Consider the following 23690-nt stretch of genomic DNA (forward strand, 5'->3'; position numbering starts at 1 on the left):
CTGACAGTAGATGAATGAAGATGTGTACAGAGGAGGGTGGAGGTGCCACTTAGGCTAGTCTGTTTAGATTAGTTTAGGTTAGGTTATCCATCAGCTATGGAATTCTATGATTTCATGTTCTTATACAATCACCGGTATGAAGTCCATGGAGACGACTGTTGTCATTTTGGGCAATAGAAATAAAACAGATTTGTTTGCGGACATGAAGACCGAACCGGAGATTGAAAGAGATCAACAATCATCTGGTTATTTATGGACTTATTCAACCTGAGAACAGGTGGAGGATTCTGGGAGATACAATCATGTCATGTGATCTAGCATGAGGTGTGCTAAAGCAGTTAGCTCCAGGCGCCACAGCCAACAGAACAAAGTGGGCGTGGCTCTGTCTACAGTGAGGAAGACTGCAGCTTATGCTTCAGGTGAGGTCAGACATACCTGTTCAGCAGCTTTCAAAAATGTTTTTGATGTAAATATTGAATCTGAATCTAACTGTAACCCTTGTTCTATCCTAGGCACTTTAACATTGGGAGTGGGTCATCTAGACCCACTAGACAGTGCTCTGAACCTTTTTTCTTCAAAGATTTGTGATCTTCACTGGTGTCCATGGATTACATGAAATCTTTCCACCTTTATCCACCTTTGTCATGGTAGGGAGAACATGTCAATGGAAGGGGGGGGGGTCATCTAAGATAGCACAAGGGTTAAATCCACATTTTTACAATCTGCTTTAACACATGTAAAGGTTTAACGCATGTATGCATCGCAGGACAGACAGGAACCTGAGGTCACCTGTGGGGAGTCGGACACAGATGCTTGCTACAGAAACTGATGACCTCATCATTAAGGGACACCTCAAAGTCCCAAAAGAAAGGCCCCCCCCGACTGTTACAAGCTGATGGCACAGAGAACCCGATTGATGACTCAGACAGCGATGGGTGTGAATACATTTATTGACTCGACAGTTGTTTAGGTGTTTGGTAAAAAACACAATAGCTTAGCGTGCAAGGAGGCGGAGCTTCAGGAGCACAGGAACTGTTCAGATCATGGAGAAGTTCAACCACTGCAGGAAGAGCAAACAGAGACGGAGAATCATCATCAACATCATCCTAATCTGTTTTTCTGCCTCCTGATGTGCAGAACTACAGTGTACAGACAGTGATCCGGGGAATTGCTGTTCCATTTTCTATTCTCATTATTCCTGAACATGCTTTGTCCGTTGTAGAGAGTCCTATGAAGAGTTTGAAACGGAATCAGCTGTAGATTAGGACCTTTGGTTAGTCTAAAAGTGTTTCCCTAACCAAAAAGAGTCGTCTGTAGTGATCCCCACGTCTGAATCCCACTTCTTTGTTTGCTATGTAACTTGGTTTCCAATGTTACGTATAAATCTATTTATTTTAGACAGATCTTTGTCTGACGTTAGATTCAGAAATGTATTCACTGTATCAGAGTCTCAAGTTTATCTAACTCGGAGAAAACTTTACACTTATTAAGGATTTCAGCTGCTGATTTTCTAAGTAGTTGATTTTGGGTAATGTTTTCATTTTAACTGAAGCTATTCTGCCTGTGAGTGATGTAGGTTAACCCATCGCCTTAGATTATCCTGAATATTGGTAAGCAATGGGACATAATTTAACTAAATCTGATAGACTGGAGGGGAAAGTGACACCTAAGTATTTTATCTTTCCTGATTTTAGAGGTATGTTTAAAGTTGGCTCTACATAACAATTAAGTGATAATAGCACTGATTTAGTCCAGCTAATGAAGTACTCAGAGATGAAAATGTGTCAATAACTGACACTATTCTGGAGTAATACATCATCTGCATACAGACTAATTTTATGATGGATGTGTTTTGTTTTAATTCCTTCTACGTCTTTATTTTGTCTTATAGCTGCCGCTAAAGGTTCAATGAATAAAGTAAAGAGAAAGGGGGACAATGGACACCCCTGTCTGGTGGAGGACAAACTTGTCACAGGTTTGTTCATTGGTTCTCACAGAGGCACTTGGATTGTGATACAGGATTTGAATCCAATTAATGAATGGTGGACCAAACCCATATTTTTCTATAGCAGCGAGCAGAAACCTCCAATTTACCCCATCAAATGCTTTTTCAGCATCTAATGAGATTATGGTTGCTTCCTGTTTTGTAATAGAGGTAAAGTCAATTAGATTCATAATAATTGAATCATATAATAATAATAACATCATCATCATGGTCCTCACCTGGAACAGGTCCAACTCGATGGACCCACTGCCCTTAGAGTCCAGTTTCTTAAAGACCCCTGAGGAGAAACACAGGCAGGTGACCCACAGGCTCACTTAGAGAACTTCTACAGAGAAGGCGGAGTCTGAACAAGAGAAGGCCAGGTCAGCTGGTTCAGGTCAACACATCAAACCATGACAGCTTGATGCAGAAAAAGTAGAGGTGGGAGGTGCACAGGTGTGCAGGTGAACAGATGTGCAGGTACCTCAAAGGGACTTTAAACTGAGGTTCTTCAGAGAAGATTTAAAAAAACAGAACATGGAGATAATGACCTGTTCCTCAATCGCTAACGTTCAAACTTCAGGGCTTCTTATAAACTGAGAAACTGAAAATTTCACAGAATTTTCAGAGAAAAGGATCCGGGTCGCACTGGTGTGAGCAGTGGACCCGTTTTCTCTTTTTGGTCCAAACCAGACTTTGGATGAGATTTCAGACCTGAGAACCAAAGAGGACCATCAGAGGAACCCAGCTCCAACTCGGACCAGAACCAAAGCTCTGTGTGTGTGAATAAAATACTTTTGTTCTGAAAATGAAAGAACTTTTCCTCATTTGATGTGAATTTGGAAAACTGATCAGAAGTAACTTTGATTTTGCAATAAAATACTTCTGCTTTACTTTTACGTCAGAGTAACTCGGTTACATTTTGGATCCAGACCAGTGTAACTAAGTACTGTTATAACCCTAGTTCTATCCTAGGCACTTTAACATTGGGAGGTGGGTCATCTAGACCCACTAGACAGTGGGGTCATCTAGACCCACTAGACAGTGCTCTGAACCTTTTTTCTTCAATGATTTGTGATCTTCACTGGTGTCCATGGATTACATGAAATCTTTCCACCTTTATCCACCTTTGTCCTGGTAGGGAGAACACGTCAGTGGAAGAGGGGGGGTCATCTAAGATAGCTAAAGGGTTAAAGTCTTCATGGTCTTCGTTGATCTCAACAGTCCAGGTCCAGGTCTGCATGTTTTTGCAGAAATAGTTGATGGACGGACTTTTGGACAGCGTCTCGACTCCGAGGCTTGAAGTTCCTGAACCGTCAAGCCGTCCTTCAGTCTCATGTTGCTGCATAAACCTTCTTTTCAAAGAGACTGGACTCAGTGGGAGCTCCCAGTTGGGGTGTCACTCTCCCTCCTGACCCCTGCCTCCACAACAACCGGGTGAAACAGGATTTTTCTCATTTCAAAGATGCACCATGACTTACTGAACATCATCTCCAGCTTCATCAGGCAGGCCACAAAGTTATCGAAGTCGATGGTCATGTCCGGGTCGGAGTATCGCGCCACCAGCAGCTGGTAGATGGTGTTGTTGAGGGTGAAGCCTGCAGGAAGACGGCAGCGGTTAGAGGTGGACCCTGAACATTGGAACCGCAGAAGGTTCAGTTGGACATTGTTAACATATATGTTGCCTCTTGGGGATGTCATCAGGAGACACGGCGTTGACTTTCACAGCTATGCTGATGACACACAGCTTTACGCCGCCGTGTCTCCTGATGACCTTGAACCTGTCAACACTCTTTTAAACTGCATTTTAGATATAAAGCTGTGGATGGCAGAACATTTCTTACAGCTCAACCAGGACAAAACTGAAGTTTTAATCATCGGTTCTGAAGACAAGAGAGAGATGATTTTACCACATCTTCATAATTTTAAACCTTCTCAATGTGTGAGAAACCTGGGCGTACTTTTTGACTCTGAGCTGAATTTTATCCCACACATTAAAAATGTCGTTAAGACAGGATTTTACCATCTCAAAAACATTGCCAGAGTCGCCCGTTCCTCTCTCTTGCCAGCACAGAAATGCTAATGCATGCTTTTATTTTCAGTCGTTTAGATTACTGTAATGCCCTGCTCTCTGGTTTACCCAAAAAGTCTATTTCAAACTTACAACTTCTACAGAACTCAGCGGCACGAGTTCTGACGAGGACCAGAGGGCGGGAACATATTACACCGGTTTTATAATCGCTGCATTGGCTCCCTGTGCGTTTCAGGATTGATTTTAAGATTCTTTTAATGGTTTATAAATGTTTTTATGGTCTTGGGCCTTCTTATTTAAATGATATTCTTTTAAAATATGAGCCCTCGCGGACCTTGAGGTCCTCCGGTGCTGGCCTCTTAGTTGTTCCCAAGGTGAGGACCAAAACTTATGGTGAGGCTTCGTTCTGCCATTATGGTCCTCGCCTGTGGAACAGACTGCCGGAGAGCCTCAGGGCCGCAGAGACAGTAGAGGTTTTTAAGAAGAGGCTCAAGACCCACCTTTTTAATTTAGCTTTTAGTTGATTTTAACTGCTAATTTATTCTATTAGTTTTAGTATAGGCTATTTTATGTATTTATTTTAATTTTACGCATCTTATTCTCAATTTTATGTTTTTTTCTTTTTCTTTCTTTTTTATGTTTTTAATTTTAGCATCTTATGATTTTAGCCCCAGTGTTTCTTGAGGGGATCTTTTCCTCCAGGGCTTGCCGGCTTGGTCAGCGGTTGTTGCTGCAGTTGTTGCCCTTGCTGGGGCGGCTGGGGTCTAATTTTACAGCTTTTGGCTGTGAGGGGGACCCCAGTGTTGTCCCGGTCTGGGTGGGCGCTGTGGCGATGTTCCGGTGGCCGGGCTGGCTCCTGGTATGAAAGGATTCCCAGATACTGTTTCCTCGCAGCAGAGCCAAGCCATGTTTGTTTGTTTGTTTATTTTTTACAGTTACATAGTCATATTTCATTGTACGTGGGAGCCATGGGTCATGTGCTTTATTGGAGGGGAGTGGGAAGGGTGAAGGGTGGGTTGGGGTTTTTATTGTAATGTTGTGTGTTTACTGTTTTTAGTGTTAAAGCGCTTCGAGCTGCACAAAGTGCAGCTCGAAGCGCTATTTTATAAATAAAGTTGTATTTGATTTGATTTGATTTGAACACAAAGAAGATTTTCTGACTGAATTCAACTGTTTTCCTTTCAAAGAAAAAAAAAACATAAAAGAAACGTGACATGAAATCAGAAGTACAGAGCAGTCACAGCTAACAGTCCTTACTGATGACAGAAGAGCTAAAGCAGGACCTACCGCTTCATTAGTCATCTGAAGGCAGAAGAAGAGAAACCGTGGAGATTAGAGGGGAAGACAGAGAGGATGAAGGTTAGGAAACAAAGATGAAGATCAGAAATGTTCTAGCTTTCAGTCCTCAGTAACTCTGGAGTGAAGACGGTTCTCTGGGAAGCTCCTACAGAAACGTTGAGAACAATAATCAGCCGGTTCCACGCTTCTCTCAGAACCAGATAAATTCCCTCACTGATCCTCATTTCCACGGGAAATAAGGAAAGCATTCCCCACCTAAAGCTCTGCGGATGTAGTTCCCTCCACCCTCCTCCTTCCTGACCAGTCGGACACACCTGCGCAGGTGTGCCTGGCTGAGCAGAAACACACCTGTGCAGGGTTTCAGCCCCTCAACCTGCCATCAGTGAGTTTACGATTCTGTTCTCCAGAAGGTGGAGGTTACTGATGACCTGATGGATGTGAGCACCACCCGTCAGTCTGCCAATGTACGCCAGCCCAGCTGTGACTCCTCCATGAGTCAGCAGATAAAAACGAACCACAGACTCCGCCCACAACGAAATGAATTGACTAGCGCAAAAAATATTCAAGAAGCAGCCTCTGTTCTTACCTCAGCTCTGGTTCCTGTAAATGAATGGCTTTCTAAATCTTGCTTACTGTTAAATACAACTAAAACTGTTTGTATGATGTTCACTAAGCAACCAGTGGACATCAAGCATTCAGGTATATTTTTGGAAGGACGGGAACTAGAAATTGTATCTAAATTTAAGTATCTTGGTGTGACACTTGATTCAACTCTGAGCTTCAAGAGCCATATAAAAAAATATCGAATACAGTAAAATTCAATTTGAATAACTTTAAACAAATACGACCATTCATAACACTTGGAGCTGCTAGAATGTTTCTGCATTCAATGATTCTATCACATATTGAATACTGTATTACATGTTGGTCCTTGGCGGGTGTAAATGCGAGCAAAACCACAGAATCACTTTATAAAAAATCCCTTAAGGTCTTGGATAGAAAACCAATGTCATTCCATGTCTGTAATATCTTGAAAAAGTATAAGTTGTTAAGCTTTGAGAATTTAAACATTTTTAAATTCGCTTGTTTGATGTACAAGGTGTTACATGGACTTGCTCCGCCTCCCCTGTCTGACTTTAAAAAAAAAAAAGGGCTCACAGCGCTCTCAGGACTAGGGCCTCGTCTCGGGGGGACTGTGAGGTTCCATACAGAAAAACAGCCTTTGGACAAAACGCTCTTTCTGTAAAGGCCAGTAAACTCTGGAACAGTCTTCCACTGTACATCAGGGAGTGTCAAACATTACAGACCTTCAAAACACAGCTCAAGCAGTGGCTGAAAGCAAACCAGTCCTGTAGCCACTGACTTTTAACTTTCATAATGTACCACTTTCTTGTGTTCTTATTGTATCTGTGACTCTGTCTTTTGTTTTGTCCTGTTTTATGTTTCCTGCCTAGGGACTATGGATGCAAATTAGCATCATTGCTATAATCCAGCATGTTTACAGCTATCATTGTTCGATAGATGTTCATTAATGTGCACTGTCCCTATTAAATAAAGCTTAAATAAATAAATAAATAACATCGTTTGCAGACGTTGCGCTGCAGGGCCAGATGGAACAACAAACTGCAGGCGTGAGCGTGTAACTCGAGGAGGCGGAGCCTACTTCTGCCTTAAGAGCCTGTCTTGATCAGCAGGAATACAGCAGCTGGCTGTTCAGTGTGGGCGGAGCCACAGGAGTGAGGGGTCACAGAGACAGCCCTGATGCCGCTGCAGCACAGCACACACACGCTGGTCACATGACCAGACAGGTGTCACATGACTGTGTTCTCCTCCTAGTTATCTAACCTGTAGAGGAGGTTCTCACCTGCATCTTTGAAGGCCAGCCTCATCTCAGGAGTGCTCATGGTCCCGGTGTTGTCCAGGTCACTCTTCTTGTAGATGTTCTGTTGGCACAGAACCCAGGAACCACATTGAGCTCTGAACCAGGACCACCGCCACCTTCAAACCGCGTTCCACCTACCAGGTAGTTCTGGACTTTCTTCCACAAAGTGGCGAACTCTCCGAGACCCAGCTTTCCGTTCCCGCTGTCCTGCTGCAGGTTAAGAACACTTTCACGCCGCCAGAGGGGAGGCACTGCTATGGAGCTCCGACGCCAACACGTGAGCACCAACGCTAACACGTGCGCACCAACGCTAACAGGTGAGCACTAACACGTGAGCACCAACGCTAACACATGAGAACCAACGCTAACACGTGAGCACCAACGCTAACAGGTGAGCACCAACGCTAACAGGTGAACACTAACACGTGAGCACCAACGCTAACACGTGCGCACCAACGCTAACGGGTGAGCACTAACACGTGAGCACCAACGCTAACACATGAGAACCAACGCTAACACGTGAGCACCAACGCTAACAGGTGAACACTAACACGTGAGCACCAACGCTAACACGTGAGCACCAACGCTAACACGTGAGCAACAGCGCTAACACATGAGCAACAGCGCTAACACGTGAGCAACAACTCTAACACATGAGAACCAACGCTAACACGTGAGCAACAACGCTAACACTTGAGCAACAACACTAACACGTGAGCAACAAGGCTTATACGTGTTAGCGTATAAGCGTATACCTGTTGCGTATACCTGTTGCTCACGTGTTAGCGCTGTTGCTCACGTGTTAGCAACAACGCTAACATGTGAGCAACAGCGCTAACACGTGAGCAACAGCGCTAACACATGAGCAACAGCGCTAACACGTGAGCAACAGCGCTAACACATGAGCAACAGCGCTAACACGTGAGCAACAACTCTAACACATGAGAACCAACGCTAACACGTGAGCAACAACGCTAACACTTGAGCAACAACACTAACACGTGAGCAACAAGGCTTATACGTGAGCAACAACGCTAACACGTGAGCAACAACGCTAACACTTGAGCAACAACACTAACACGTGAGCAACAAGGCTTATACGTGAGCAACAACGCTAACACGTGAGCAACAACTCTAACACATGAGAACCAACGCTAACACGTGAGCAACAACGCTAACACTTGAGCAACAACACTAACACGTGAGCAACAAGGCTTATACGTGAGCAACAACGCTAACACGTGAGCACCAACGCTAACACGTGAGCAACAGCGCTAACACATGAGCAACAGCGCTAACACGTGAGCAACAACTCTAACACATGAGAACCAACGCTAACACGTGAGCAACAACGCTAACACTTGAGCAACAACACTAACACGTGAGCAACAAGGCTTATACGTGTTAGCGTATAAGCGTATACCTGTTGCGTATACCTGTTGCTCACGTGTTAGCAACAACGCTAACATGTGAGCAACAGCGCTAACACGTGAGCAACAGCGCTAACACATGAGCAACAGCGCTAACACGTGAGCAACAGCGCTAACACATGAGCAACAGCGCTAACACGTGAGCAACAACTCTAACACATGAGAACCAACGCTAACACGTGAGCAACAACGCTAACACTTGAGCAACAACACTAACACGTGAGCAACAAGGCTTATACGTGAGCAACAACGCTAACACGTGAGCAACAACTCTAACACATGAGAACCAACGCTAACACGTGAGCAACAACGCTAACACTTGAGCAACAACACTAACACGTGAGCAACAAGGCTTATACGTGAGCAACAACGCTAACACGTGAGCAACAACTCTAACACATGAGAACCAACGCTAACACGTGAGCAACAACGCTAACACTTGAGCAACAACACTAACACGTGAGCAACAAGGCTTATACGTGAGCAACAACGCTAACACGTGAGCACCAACGCTAACACGTGAGCACCAACGCTAACACGTGAGCAACAACTCTAACACATGAGAACCAACGCTAACACGTGAGCAACAACGCTAACACTTGAGCAACAACACTAACACGTGAGCAACACGGCTTATACTTGAGCAACAACGCTAACACGTGAGCACCAACGCTAACACGTGAGCACCAACGCTAACACGTGAGCACCAACGCTAACACGTGAGCAACAACGCTAACACGTGAGCAATAACGCTAACACTTGAGCAACAACACTAACACGTGAGCAACAAGGCTTATACGTGAGCACCAACGCCAACACGTGAGTGACAACGCTAACATGTGAGCACTGCTTTTAAATCAATGGTCTTCATGCTGACGGAGCAAAACGACGATCTTGATAACAACGATTTTTTTAAGAAAAGACAAAGATTAACGGGGAGGAGCTTAAGGCTCTCATTCATGACCCAACGTTCCTACCTAACACGTGGATGGAGGTTTGTAAGCCATGACGGAAGGATACGTCCATGAGGTTGACCATGATCCTGCAGGTCTCCATGCTAAACCCGTCTGTCTTAATGTCAGTTCCTGTAAAAACCCAAAACAAGAAGTCAGATTTGACGCCATCGTCCTTCTGTCACCTGCTAAGGCTGCAGCTCACGTTTGGAGACAATCTTGTTCATGATGGTTTTCAGTTCCACCGCAGAGATCTCCATGTCCTGAGAAAGACAGCAGCCAATCAGAACTCTGAAAAGTCTGGTTGGTCCAGGCGCCAAAACAAAGACTTACATTTCCAGCAAGTTTCATGAACAGGTTCCTGAATCCAGAGTCCACCTCTGCGTCGGACACCGCGTCCTGGATGTAGGACGGCCAAAAAGAACATGGACTTTTGATCAAACAACCCATGAAAACTGATAAAACACATGACCGGCGTGTTAGCTTTTAAACACAACACGCAGAAACATGAAGGACAAGAATCAATAGTAGATGGAAGAACAAACAGAGGTGAGAGCTCCATCAGGAACCCTTGAAAGGAGCTACAGCAGGGGTGGGCAATTCCAGGCCTCGAGGGCCGGTGTGTCTGCATGATTTCCAGATACTCTTGCCCTACTCATGGCTGATTACCTGGTTCAGGTGTGTCCAGCCAATAATCTTGCCCTACTCATGGCTGATTACCTGGTTCAGGTGTGTCCAGCCAATCAGAACATGCCAGAGCAGGGTATGCTGGAAAACATGCAGGACTACGGCCCTCAGTGCCCACCTCTGAGCTACAGCAAACCCAGCAGCCGCCTGCCAACATGCTGGTCACATGCTAATGCACTGATCACATGCTAATGCGCTGGTAACATGTTAACGCGCTGGACACATGCTAACACGCTGGTCACATGCTAACACGCTGGACACATGCTAACACGCTGGACACATGCTAACACGCTGGTCACATGCTAACATGCTGGTCACATGCTAACATGCTGATCACATGCTAATGCACTGGTCACATGCTAACACGCTGGACACATGCTAACACGCTGGTCACATGCTAACACGCTGATCACATGCTAATGCACTGGTCACATGGTAACATGCTGGTCACATGCTAACACGCTGGACACATGCTAACACGCTGGACACATGCTAACACGCTGGACACATGCTAACACGCTGGACACATGCTAACATGCTGGTTACATGCTAACATGCTGGTCACATGCTAACACGCTGGTCACATGGTAACATGCTGGTCACATGGTAACCTGCTGGTCACATGCTAACACGCTGGTCACATGGTAACACGCTGGTCACATGCTAACACGCTGGACACATGCTAACACGCCGGACACATGCTAACACGCCGGACACATGCTAACACGCTGGTCACATGCTAACACGCTGGTCACATGCTAACACGATGGTCACATGGTAACCTGCTGGTCACGTGCTAACACGCTGGTCACATGCTAACACGCTGGTAACATGCTAACACGTTGGTAACATGCTAACACGCTGGACACATGCTAACACGCTGGTGATATTCTAACATGCTGGTCACATGGTAACATGCTGGTCACGTGCTAACACACTGGACACATGCTAACATGCTGGTCACATGCTAACACGCTGGTAACATGCTAACACGCTGGTCACATGCTAACACGCTGGTCACATGGTAACATGCTGGTCACATGGTAACCTGCTGGTCACATGCTAACACGCTGGACACATGCTAACACGCTGGACACATGCTAACACGCAGGTCACATGCTAACATGCTGGTCACATGCTAACACGCTGGTCACATGGTAACCTGCTGGTCACATGCTAACACGCTGGTCACATGGTAACATGCTGGTCACATGCTAACACGCTGGACACATGCTAACACGCTGGACACATGCTAACACGCTGTTCACATGCTAACAAGCTGGTCACATGCTAACACGCTGGTCACATGGTAACCTGCTGGTCATGTGCTAACACGCTGGTCACATGCTAACACGCTGGTAACATGCTAACATGCTGGTAACATGCTAACACGCTGGTGAAATTCTAACATGCTGGTCACGTGCTAACACGCTGGACACATGCTAACACGCTGGACACATGCTAACACGCTGGTCACATCCTAACCTGCTGGTCACATTCTAACACGCTGGTCACATGCTAACACGCTGGTCACATGCTAACACGCTGGTCACATGCTAACACGCTGGTAACATGCTCACACGCTGGTGACATTCTAACATGCTGGTCACATGGTAACATGCTGGTCACGTGTTAACACGCTGGACACGTGCTAACACGCTGGTCACATCCTAACCTGCTGGTCACATTCTAACCTGCTGGTCACATGCTAACACGCTGGTCACATGCTAACACGCTGGTCACATGCTAACACGCTGGTCACATGCTAACACGCTGGCCACATGCTAAGACACCTACTAGCACGAACACGCTTGTCATATCTGACTTCTTGGTTCTTTTGTTTTCAAACACAGGGCATGTTTTAAAATATTTGACATGTTTTGACGGACGCGTTGCGTCTTTGTCAGAGTTGTCATCGGGTGGTTGTGTACATAAAAACGGTTGATTGTCACTGAGGCGGAGTTTTTGTTTAGACTTTGACAGGCGACTCCGCCTTATGCTGCCCGTTCGCTGCTGGAGGATGTTGCTCCAGGTGTGAGACAGCAGGGAGGCCCCTCATCCCGGTTCATGAAATCAGCAATAACAGACCACTGCAAGCGGGAAAACCATATCATGGACAGGGAAAACAGACACCGCAGATCTGAAAGCGAGCCCACGCAGCCATGAACCGGGATGAAGGGCCTTCCTGCTCTTCCAGCAGCCAAAGTCTGACCGGTGACTCCACCTCAGTGACAATCAACTGTTTTTATGTACATCAAGCACAGCCACCAGATGACGACTCCGACGAAGAGGAACGTGTCCGTCGAAACAAGTTAAGTATGTTTAAACAGAACTTGTGTCTGAAAACAAAAGAACCAGGAAGTCAGTTAGTAACTACAGATACTTTGAATCTTTTTTGCATTGATATGCTGGTCACATGCTAACACACAATCTTCAGTGGTCCTTACGTTACTGAGCTCAGCGCTGACGGGATCATCACAGGGCCTACCGGAAAAGAAAACCGCACAAATGTTACCCTTTTAGCTGCTAACATTGTGTGTTTCAGACACGCACGCACACACACACACACACTCTCAGCTCTTACAGGGTTTCGGCCTGCTTCTCGGAGAAGACGCGGATGCAGAAGTCTGCATTCAGGTGTGGGTCGAAGGTGGACGGTACGATGAGGTATTCTCCAGGTGGGAGCTTGAAGCGGGTGCTCACCTCTCGCAGGTTGATGAACGTTTCTGACCTGGCTTTCTGAGCATGGGTCAGGAAAAAGTTCTTGTCCAAGTGGACTTCTCTCTGGCCGTGGTACTGCAGGGAAACAGTCAGAACCTCAGTGATTTCATACAGAGAACCTGCCATAAAGGAAGTTCTTCAGTGACTGCGCTGCTTCAAACGCATTCAGCTGCTGCCCCGTCAAGTCCAGATCTTTAGCAGCAGTTTCTAAATGTCAGAGGGGGGCAGTCCTGGTTATGGGCACATAGATGTACGGCTCATGTTGCCCTAAACATCAATTCTCCTACATTTTTGGATTTGCTCTGTAGAAGGTTTGCTGTTTGACCGTGTCACCAAACCAGAGTCCCCAGTTGGAACCAGATTCAGTCAGTTTGGACCCTGACAGATCCTGCTGGTCACCTGCCCATCTGCTGTGTTTATAGGTAAGATAGTCTTTGTGGGTGTGTCCTGAGATGGAAAAGCCTTCGGCGCTGCTTTTGGACTCACCTGCTCTGGAAGCTGAAAGCAAACAGACGAAGAGGAGTTCAGTTCTGCGTCTGGTCCAACCGATCTCAAACAGAATCCTCCTCACCTCATAGATGGCAAAGCCAATAGTGTGCATGTCCTCGCCCTGTTTCCTCAGATTCCTGCGGTTCTTCTGGATCAGACCGACCACAAAGCTGCAGCCCACCTCACCGTCATCGGGGTCATCATCCTCCTCATCCAGCTTGATGACAAACTGCGGGTTGGTCCAGAACGTGTCTGCGAGGCATAAGGAACGTCAGCGGAACCTCCTCAACGCGGTAGTGGCATTACTGCAGAGGGTACACACAGGGGTGGTTCCGACAGCCCCCGGCCGTGGAGCCCCGCCTCCAGGTGCCGTCAAACTTGCTGACGCTCCAATGTTTAATGGACTCGTCGTCAATTGTGTCGGGCGTGAGCGTGCACACCTCCACGCGGGAATAGTTGCGCAGAAATTCGTTGAAGGACATCCTGCAGAGAACAGAAAGGGGGCGCTCTCGTTTGGACGACTTCGCTTGAGGACCAGAATCTGCTGCAGCTACTCCTACCAAAACTCGCCATCCTCAGCGTTGGCGTGTGGACAGTCTCCCTGCACGTCGTTCCACTCTGACGACCTTCAAAATGAGAACAGATGAGGAACCTTAGAACTAAACTCTGGAGCAGACCTCCTGATCCTGTCAGACATGCTTCTAGTCTGGAATTATAGATCCAGGAGGACAGTTCTTCGTGTTTCAGAGCAAACCTCCACCTCTCTGGATCTGCTTCCACCTGCTTCCTGCTCTCACTACAGATCACAGTGTCATCTGCAAACATCATGATCCACAGTGGTTCCTGTCTGAGCCTGTCATACTCATCCGTCCTTCGCTTGACCTTTTTCAGCTCCGTCCTAAACTCCTGAACTTCTTCATTCCAGATGAAACACCAAGTTCCTTCCTCTCAGTCTCTCTGTCCAATCATCTGGAAGAACCTCCTGATCTCTGCATTTTCCACTTTTCAGTCTCTGATCTCCTTCAGATGACAGCGCCTGAACCTCCTGATCTCCTCCCTCCACTCCTGTCTCCCTTTGCTCCTCTATTTTTTATGGAACAAACATCATGAAGTTCTTTCAGAAAGTCCTCCACCCCCGTTCTTCCTCGTTCCTGTCGGAGCACAAAACGTCTTCATCACTTGCTCTCCAATCATCACTCCCTCCTCTACATATCCTGGATCTCCTCATCCAGCTCCCTCCAGGGTTTCTCCTTCTCCTCTTCATCACCCTTTCTTCACCTCCAGAACCTTCTTATCAAACTCCTCCTCTGTTTTTTCCATCCACTATGATCTACAAGCTGCTTCTATCAGTCTTCTCCTCTGTCCATCTGAACTCACAGGAGCTCCTTCATCTCTCTACTTCTCTAGCCTTCCTCCTCTTCCTCCACCAACAGTAGTTTAGTAAAAGGATGATAAATATCAGCAGCTCATAGAACGCCACCCCCCTTCCCGTTAGAAAAAATCTTTCATAAGAAGATTTTCTGTGTTATATTGGGGCATGGCTGCATGCACAGCCACGTGCACAGCCACGTGCACGGCCGTCCGCTGGCTGCAGCAGTGAACACGTTTTACCTAAACAAACATTGCAGTTGGGTTCCAAAGACATCCAGGTTCTGGACTGAATGTCGCCGTAAACCAGCAGCCTGTGAGCAGGGGGGGCGGAGGTCCACTTCAGTCCAGCATCCCGCCTCAGAGCCCCTCCCCAGAACAAACCCACAGATGCTCACGGTTCCTCCAGCAGGGGAAGCATCACCATGGTAACAACCTCAGGGTTTGGTTTTTTCAGATCTGGTTTTTGGGGTTCAGTGTGTCATGCTGGGTTACCCGTCGCTCCAGGCTCCGGTCCACTCCACCTGACCCCAGGGGTTCCTCATCCTCACCAGCTTCTCCTGACGGCCGCGATAGGTCACCTGTAGGCGGAGCATAGAGTGAGCTTCAAACGCCGGCGCTTCAGCTCCTCACACCCGCAGGAGGCTGGGTCACCTCAGTCGCACCGGTCAACGAGTAGGCGTGGCCTTTCACCAGCTTCTGACGAGTCACCGCCTCAGAGTCGGCGGCGCTGGTGATCTGCAGAAACCCGCACACAAGATTTAAGTCCAGAGCTCCACAAGAGTTCTGAGGGAAGTCCAGAGCGGCCCGGAGGCAGAACTCACATCGATGGAGCAGCCCAGCAGAGCTCCGGCCTCCAGCGCTTTCTTGAGGATCTGGAACAGGTTGGACGGCGGTTCCCTCAGGTCAAAGTTCTCAGCGATGCCGCCGGTGAAATCCTCGAAGCCTTCAGTGGTGGAACCACCGGACAGCGCCTCATAGCAGCCGTTCACTCTGCACACAGGACAGTTCAGGCCCGTTTGAGAGCTTCACCAGCTGTTCTGGACCACGATTAGGAACCGGACCGACTGGTTCCTTCAGTTTCTTTACATCCAATTTGAAAACAACAAGAAGCTTTAGAACGCCCAGGATCCACAGGAACAATTAGAGTTCACGCCCACGCTGGTTGCTGCCCCGCCCCCCGCGTCATCCTGCCCCGCCCCCCGCGTCATCCTGCCCCGCCCCCGCTCTTACTTGGCATAGGCCTTCTCCAGCAGGGCGCTCCAGAACTCCCTCCCCTCTGCAGAGTGCACAAACATCAGCTTGCCCTCTCGGACCGGCAGACGGTCGTCGATGACCACGTCCACCCACTCCCCAAACTGCCAGAACTGCAACGACATGGACAAGGGATGCAGCGGTGATGTCATCACACCTGAGAAGCAAACGCAGGCTCCGCCCCCAACCTGGACCGGCCCCCTCCTCACACAGATCAGCCCCTACCTGGAAGTGGAAGATGCCGGCGTAGTCTTTTCCAAAGCCCTGGTCCATAGGAACCACGCGTGCCATCACGAACTCGTTCAGCGTCAGCGAGGCGATGGCGGCCAGCAGCCAGCAGTCACCTGAGCAGGTAAGAGTCGTCAGAAACCCCGCCCACATGGCAGCACCAGGGGAGGAACAGGTGAGCTTGGGGGTCTTCCAGGAAGCAGGTTCTGCTAGCTCCCATGGTAATTTTGAGGCTAAGGAAGTTGATAACCTCAGCTTTAGGTTCCAGAAATGGAGGTATGTTTCAGGGTATGTCAAGTTGCCATAGCAACTCATGCTCTGAACATAACCTGGTCTGGAGCAGGTTTAGTTGAAGGTTAGTTTGTTTTCAGAGAGGTGAAGCAGCATGGCGTGTCCATTTGAAGATGATTTAGTGGATGAAGAAGCTCAGATAATACTTTTTCCACCATGAGAGGATGATAAGACCACATATGGATGTTGGAAAGATAAACTTTATACTTTGATCTAACTTCATTATTTGATTCAGTTAAGATAAAACATTTTTTAGGTCACCTTAAAAATAAAATGTAGTTATCAGACAGTTATTTTCCTTTCATTCAAATTAATTCAATTAAGTAGGTGTAACTTTGGTGCTGCTAGGAATTGTGGGATACCATTCCCTTTGCCTGTCTGGACGGATTTGGGTTTAAGTGTGGCTTTTTGACCAAATGTGTTTAGTTGTTTCACTGTTTTAGCTGTTTTACTGTGTTTTGCCGAGTTATTTTGTGCTACCATGCTTACGTCTCTGCACCATGAGTGAGAGTGAAGGAGAAGATGATGAGTTTATGTGGAACCCCTGCAACTGTGTGTTGTAATGACAATGTTGGGATGTTTTTTAATGAATTTTTGCACTCCGTTCATTTTCCCCCCGTCCTTTTTATCGTTATAAAAATGAGTATATCTGCCGGCTCAAACTTAGACATATGAGAGTTCAAGAAATATAAGTAATTAAGATGGAAAAAAGATTAATACAGTAATGTGACATTTAGTTAGATAAATACGTAAAAATGAGTTGTATAAACAATTATTGAGTTTTATAGACGTAAGAAATTAGGTTGAATAAATTTAACTAAAATTTAAAAACTAAATTTGTTACTAATAGAAGAGATTTATTTAAGTTTATATATATATATATATATATATATATATATATGCGCCACAAGGAAAATGGATCAAGATCAGAAACTTTGTCCGTTTTTTTTCTCCAAGCAGAAACTCTTTTTGCTGATGATGCAGCCGTGTTACTTTTTTGATGGACGTATAATCTTCATACACCGTCATTAAAATCTCAGACTCCGTCTCAAGTGTCCCGCTTTCTTTTTTTTTCTCCACGCGTTTCCATGGTGACTCCAGAAATCTGCGATCCATTGAGAATGTCTGTATGTACCTGCTGTGCACGTGCATTAACCCAGGGTTACCAAGTCGAGCGTAATTACGCCAACTCATATCCGGTCTTTAGGAACCGACATACCCAGAGTAAACAAGTTCAGGCGGATTTCAGCCAGAGTTCAGGGTTAAAGTCAGGGGAGTTTAAACGGGCCTTCTGGAATACCCCCCCTGATGAAGCCCATGGAGCACACAACACAACACAGGAAAACACAACACACAACACACACACACATGCAAATGCACACAAATCACAAAGACAGTAACATTCTAACACACACACATCCATACAATCACAAGTACACAAATGCACACACCCATGCAGTCACTAGCACACACATATAACACACACAGACAGGAACAAAAACACACACATACAAACTCACACACAACAGTTACACACTCATATAGTCACACACAGACACAAACCAGGAAGTAGCGAGTGCAGTTCCTCAAACCCCCCCGGATTCAGAGTCAGGATTTCCCATCAGCCCCCATGTTTAGGAGTCAGATAGAACCACGTTTATTGTTGTCTTTTGGTTTGATTGGAGCTCAAATAATGCAATTTCAGACGCATGTTTTTGATTGACACGGCTAGACCCGTGGGTAAAACTGTCACGTTAGTTTGCCCCGCCCAGGGGCAAGTGTGGAAACAAATCTCCTCTTTGAGTTTTTTTTTCTCTTTTCAGTTACACAAGGAGCGATCCTGCAGGCTGAGTCATCACCACAACACACACGCATGACCAAGTCTGTGTGTGTGTCTGAGTGTGCGGGTGGGTGGGTGTGTCCTGAATGGCATGCTTTTCTCTCTCCCATGTTTAACTCAATGCGTCTCGCCCTTAAACAAATGCTACAGATGTCTTCCTGTCTCACTCCCTTCTGTCAGCCAATCAGAGCTCAGCATGGCGGCGCCCACTAACTCATCTGATCCACATTCATCTGCTTCTCGTTAGGTCTTCAACAGGAAGAAGGGTGTTCAGACAAACAACCGTGACTCACAGCTCCGGCTTCTGCTGCCCCGCCCTCCAACCACAGAAACACACACGTCCGCCTTAATTAAGGTGGCACGCTCCTATCTTTGCCCCATTTCCATGCTGAGTTTAAGTCAAATTCCATTCAAACGTTCTAACCGACATGAGCCCACAGCTAACACCTGAGTTTGGCTAACAGCTGGGAGGAAGAGCAAAGACAAACTTACCCAGAGCTCCCTGGCAGATATCCGTTCTGGTGGCTCCGCCCAAGATGAACTCTGGGTTTGAGACCAGCTCCTGATCAACGACAATGAGTCACATCAATCAATCAGTTTCATTTGTCCAACACTCTACACCAATCACCAATCACACCACACAGATGAATGTCAAAGCCCAACAAAAACACCAAAAGAAAACACGAGTGAAACCTTTGAGTTTTGGATTTCAGACAGAAAGATCTGTGATGAAGTCAGCAAACTCAAAATCGTTGTCTGGCCCCCGATTTCTCCCCCAGGGAAGGTCTGCATTCCTGCTCGTTTTCCAATATAACCAGATCTGGCACCTTCTGATTGGCTGGACACACCTGATCCAGGTAAACAGGTGTGAGTAGATGACTTTGGAGATTTTTCTGAACAGCTTCAGCCGGATCTGAAACCATCTATTTTCAAAACATGAACCCACAGAGAGGCCAGACAGAACTTCCTTGTCTGACCTTTCTAAATGACAACGCTTACCCAGAATGCACTGCTCTATAATGTTTTATTCTCTGGTAGCAAATGCAGGTGTAAACAAAGTCATCATAGGTGCCTTCAGCGCTGTGCAGCAATCATCTGTGCTGGAGGTTATGAATCTTTACATTCTAACGTCTGCATGTGTTCGAGCTAAACGTAGCCGTCATTCCTGAAATCCACGTTAGCATGAATGACGGCGCAGAAAACACAAATCCACCCCCCAGTAAAGACGGCAGCAGCCCCTATGTGGTTAGGGTTGTTGTAAGTTGTGTGACTGCTGTAAGGTGTCGTGTGTTGTGTATTCTTTGATTGTTGAAACGACCCAATCATGAATGTGATAAAGTTGATGCGGCTGGGTAGCTCGGTTGGTAAGGTGAAGGGCTGCCACGCAGGAATCCAGGGTTTGATTCCAACAATCAAACAATGGTACTGGGGGCAATTACCATATCAATGGCGAGCAATTAACATCACCCAGTGAGGGCCGTTAGCCAAGACCCTTAACGCTACCGCCTCCCAGCATGACTGATGCCGGTGACGGTCAGAGGGACCGTAGGCATGAACTGGCAGCCACGCCTACGGTCCCTTGGTGATGGTCCCTCTGACCGTCACCAAGTCTGAATGAGTAATGGACACAATGAAGGCGCTTTGAGCGTCTGGAAAAGCTCAGATAAATTCAATCCATCATTATTATTAATCAGAACTGCATTCCAGCTTTTTCTGGACGGTTGGTGAACAGAAGAGGTTCTAGGAGCTCCGGTTGACCAGAACCGGCAGAAGGAACCACACACGTTCTTCTGCAGGCAGGTTCGTCCGGTTCTGCATCGCCTGCGGCGGGTTCACATTTAGCGATGACCCGTTTCCATTGATGACCCAGGAACCAGACCAGAGATCAGCTACGTTTGACCGGGTTTGGACCGAAGGACTTCCAGCAGCTGATCAGAACCACAGTCTGAGAACAAAGGGAATACCATCTGTGTGGCAGGGTGGGGGAGTGTCTGACACCACGCTCCCCCCAGACCTGACTCAGCATCCAGGGGAATTGAACCATCAATTGCTTGGGGGGGGGGGGGGGGGGGGTACGGTCCACTCAGGTCGTCTTTGGATCAGGGTCCGGTCCAGACAGCCGGATCTGCTCAGAGTGAACCCTCTGTCAGACAAAGCTTGTTGAGACAACAGAGCTCCACTCTGCTGGAAAAAACAGACCCTCCTTTGGATCTTCAGACAGCAGAACTCTATGACGGAACCGACAGGTCCACCGACCTCGGACCTTAATGAGGTCCCGGTAAAGAAGAAGAACCTCCAGAAAAAGTTTGGAAACGATCCTCTGAAAACCGGAAACTTCTTTCTGGACTCTGGAGGAAGATTTCAGAACCGAATCTAGGCCGAACCTGCAGAGCTGCATTGCAAGCTTCGCGGTTCTGGAGAGTTCCGAACCGACAGAGTTCCGAAAGCCGCTGAAGCGGACGCAGGGAGGGGTTGCGACCACGCCCCTTCCACGTCAAAAACTTGGCTGAGCTCGGTTCGGTTCTTACCTTGGGCCGCTTCCAGGTGACTCCGCGGGTCTTGGCGGAGCTGCGGCCCAACTCGTTGAAGCCCAGAGATTCGGGCGCGGCGGGAAAGGCCGGGTCGCAGAACAGCTGGCCGGAGGACAGGCTCTGCGCGCGCAGCGCCTCGAAGTTCTGGTTCAGATACGGAACCGCGTTGGCGTTGGTTCCGAAGCCGGCGGCCAGGGCCCGCTTCTTGGCCAGGGTGGAGGCGACGCCGGACATGGTTCTGCTGCTGGAGGTCTGGTGCTGTCAGGAAGCTGCTGCGCTCTGAACCCGGACCTCCGCCCACAACTCGGAGGGAGGAGCGACTCCGCCCTCCGGCAGCCTCCGCCGATCCCGAACCGGCACAACGGAACTGCATTCATGTCGAGTTTCCGAACTTTTACAGACTACGTATTAAACCGGAAGTGTTTGGACCTCCTTGCTCCTTCTGGAGCTCCTCGGTTCTTCTCCTTGACACCAGTCTGGTTCTGTTCTGCCCCGTTTGAGGTCCACATGTTCCACTGATGGACTCATGGAGAGAACAAACCCACATCATCGTACCACCACCGCCATGCTTTCTACCAGTGATGAGCCGGTCCATGTTCTGGTTCTGTGCAGACTAACAGGAGACCAAGCAGGACCCGTCAGTCAGGTTCCATCAGATCCAAAACATCAGTTCCAAGGGTTCTGATCCGGATCATGAACCGAGCTTCCTGCTGGACTCAGTTCTCAGTCGCTTCATGAAGAAAGTTCTTCATCAGAGATGAAGGTCAGACATGACTCAGGATTCAAGATCCACTTTATTAATCCTGTGGGACGGGTGGGTTTACACCTGGACCCGTCTGAACCTGTCCTCTGTGAGCAGAACCATTTCCTGGTGGATCTCCAAATGTCTGCATGCAAACGGCTCAGGAAACGACACGCGTGAGTTCATGGCAGGAGATCCAAAGATTCTGGATTATTCAGAAAATGATCAACATCCCATAATAATCATCATCCAATAATGATCAACATCCCATAATAATCATCATCCAATAATAATCATCATCCAATAATAATCAACATCCCATAATAATAATCACCCAATAATGATCATCATCCAATAATAATCAACATCCCATAATAATAATCACCCAATAATGATCATCATCCCATAATAATCATCATCAATTCCCAGAATAACATATTCTGTTCTCTAACAGTAAATTCTCCACAGAAACAACAACTTTAGTGAAAATCTTCCTGATTTTAGGAAAATATCATTTTCCTCCAAAAATGGAGCAAAGATGGTCTGAATGTTGTGTTTCTAAAATGAAGTCAGATTCTATTGATCCTCATGAACTCAAATCTTTCTTGATGACATCGATCTGCTCCAGAATAGTTCCTGATCCAGATGACCTGGAAATGGAACTTATGCTGAGAGATTTCTCTGTTTTACAGATTTTAATGAATAAAATATACATATTTTCTGAGTTTTTATTTTATGTCGTTTTTATTTTCTATTTAGTTTTTGGTGGAGAGCTGTGCCTCACATTATTATGTGGTTTATGTCTGCAAGAGTTTGTAATAATTTTATTTCTATTTTAAAAAAAAGCAGCACGGGGCCTCTGTGGGCGGTGCTCCCAGAAGCCACGCCTCCTCTCCCGGTGGTAAGGTCGTTGATGGAGCTGCAGGGCCCCATGGACCCGGTTTCAACAGAAAAGGTGTCTCTGCATCATGGAGATCATGAGGTCCACCGTCTGCCAGGGTTCCTGGTTCTGGTCTTCAGCTCCAGCTTTAGGTTTTCGGCTGCCTGATGGTGGCCGGCGTGTTCTGGGTTGATGTCACCCTAACCTCAAACCTTTCGGTGGCGTGTTTGTGGTCTTCGCCTTCAGGCTTCAGGAGCTGGAGATGATTCCTCCATCGTCAGAGCTGCTTCAGACTCGTGGCAGAAGAACAACCTCTGTATCCATGGCAACGCTGAGTGTGTTGCTTCGGTTGGACACATATCCAGGACCATGACTTACTGCTTCTGCTGCGGTGCAAAGACCCTTCAGAGGGACCTCCTAAAGAACACCACAGCGGTTCTGAACCGTTCTCAGCTGCCTTCAGACCTGCTGTTTGCAGCACCAACAGGTATGGAGAACCTTCCATTGTGGGTCCAAGTCCGGTTCTGCAGACCCACAATGGAGAATGACAGCAGACGTTGGGTAGAGTCCAGCTTTAGTGCCTCTCCAACCTTCAGACAGAAGCCACCAGAGGAGCCAAAGAAGAACCCGTCCGTCTGAAGCCCATTCTGTTTTCTCAGGGGGGGGGGTTCTTCCTGGGGTCCAGATTTAAAAACCATCATAAATTATACAAAGAAGTCCATGGAAACGGTGCCGAACTGAAACAGAATCAAACAGTTCCTCGCCTGTCAGGGGTCTCCAAAGAGGAGCAACCCCTCCACCCCCCGCATGTCCCCCCCTACATCCATGGACCTCCTCCAGACCGCTTTCCTGGTAGCTCTTCAGGATCAAGAATAAAAATATACATTTCATAATTTTTCAATTGTGTCCAAGTAAAGAAGCTTGTTGGGTTAACCGAGGATTGGAGGCGTTTCCTGTGGTTCTGATCCCAAACATCCGCTAAACGAAGCTTTTTCATCCCGAGCCACACTTCGCTTTGACCTGAGAGAGAATGGACCAATCACAGCGCAGAGCTGCTGCAGTCAGCCAGTCAGAGCGCA

At 47.2% G+C, this 23690-nt stretch overlaps 1 protein-coding gene across 2 annotated transcripts; it reads right to left on the reverse strand.

The window, feature by feature from the left end:
* Nucleotides 1-932: 932 nt before the first annotated feature.
* Nucleotides 933-21351, reverse strand: LOC101162579 (calpain-2 catalytic subunit). Of its 2 annotated transcripts, none has more exons than XM_023953540.2 (21): nucleotides 20987-21351; nucleotides 18951-19020; nucleotides 16325-16443; nucleotides 16079-16212; nucleotides 15670-15838; nucleotides 15500-15583; nucleotides 15341-15426; nucleotides 14038-14103; nucleotides 13800-13960; nucleotides 13560-13729; nucleotides 13475-13486; nucleotides 12852-13063; nucleotides 12715-12751; nucleotides 9914-9979; nucleotides 9786-9843; nucleotides 9648-9712; nucleotides 7336-7404; nucleotides 7180-7258; nucleotides 3466-3582; nucleotides 2224-2282; nucleotides 933-1060 (listed from the first exon to the last, which is right to left on the reverse strand). In XM_023953540.2, exons 1-21 carry the CDS (start codon nucleotides 21221-21223, stop codon nucleotides 1037-1039), a joined length of 2094 nt encoding a protein of 697 aa, XP_023809308.1. In that variant the 5' UTR covers nucleotides 21224-21351; the 3' UTR covers nucleotides 933-1036. The 2 variants fall into 2 exon arrangements, with proteins under 2 accessions (XP_023809308.1, XP_078805465.1); XM_078949339.1 differs by lacking the exon at nucleotides 20987-21351 and adding an exon at nucleotides 19152-19265.
* Between the last annotated feature and the right edge of the window lie 2339 nt (nucleotides 21352-23690).

This window comes from Oryzias latipes, chromosome 1 (assembly GCF_053564925.1).
Source record: "Oryzias latipes strain Hd-rR chromosome 1, Olatipes_Hd-rR_3.1".
NCBI lineage: Eukaryota > Metazoa > Chordata > Actinopteri > Beloniformes > Adrianichthyidae > Oryzias > Oryzias latipes.

What these genes read in the sequence shown, in the direction of transcription:
- LOC101162579 (XM_023953540.2), bottom strand. Translation starts at nt 21,223, where the DNA reads ATGTCCGGCGTCGCCTCCACCCTGGCCAAGAAGCGGGCCCTGGCCGCC. An exon ending in TCACCTGGAAGCGGCCCAAG is followed by an intron (nt 19,021 to 20,986) that starts GTAAGAACCGAA and finishes GTCGTTGATCAG; the next exon opens with GAGCTGGTCTCAAACCCAGA. An exon ending in TCATGAAACTTGCTGGAAAT is followed by an intron (nt 9,844 to 9,913) that starts GTAAGTCTTTGT and finishes TGTCTTTCTCAG; the next exon opens with GACATGGAGATCTCTGCGGT.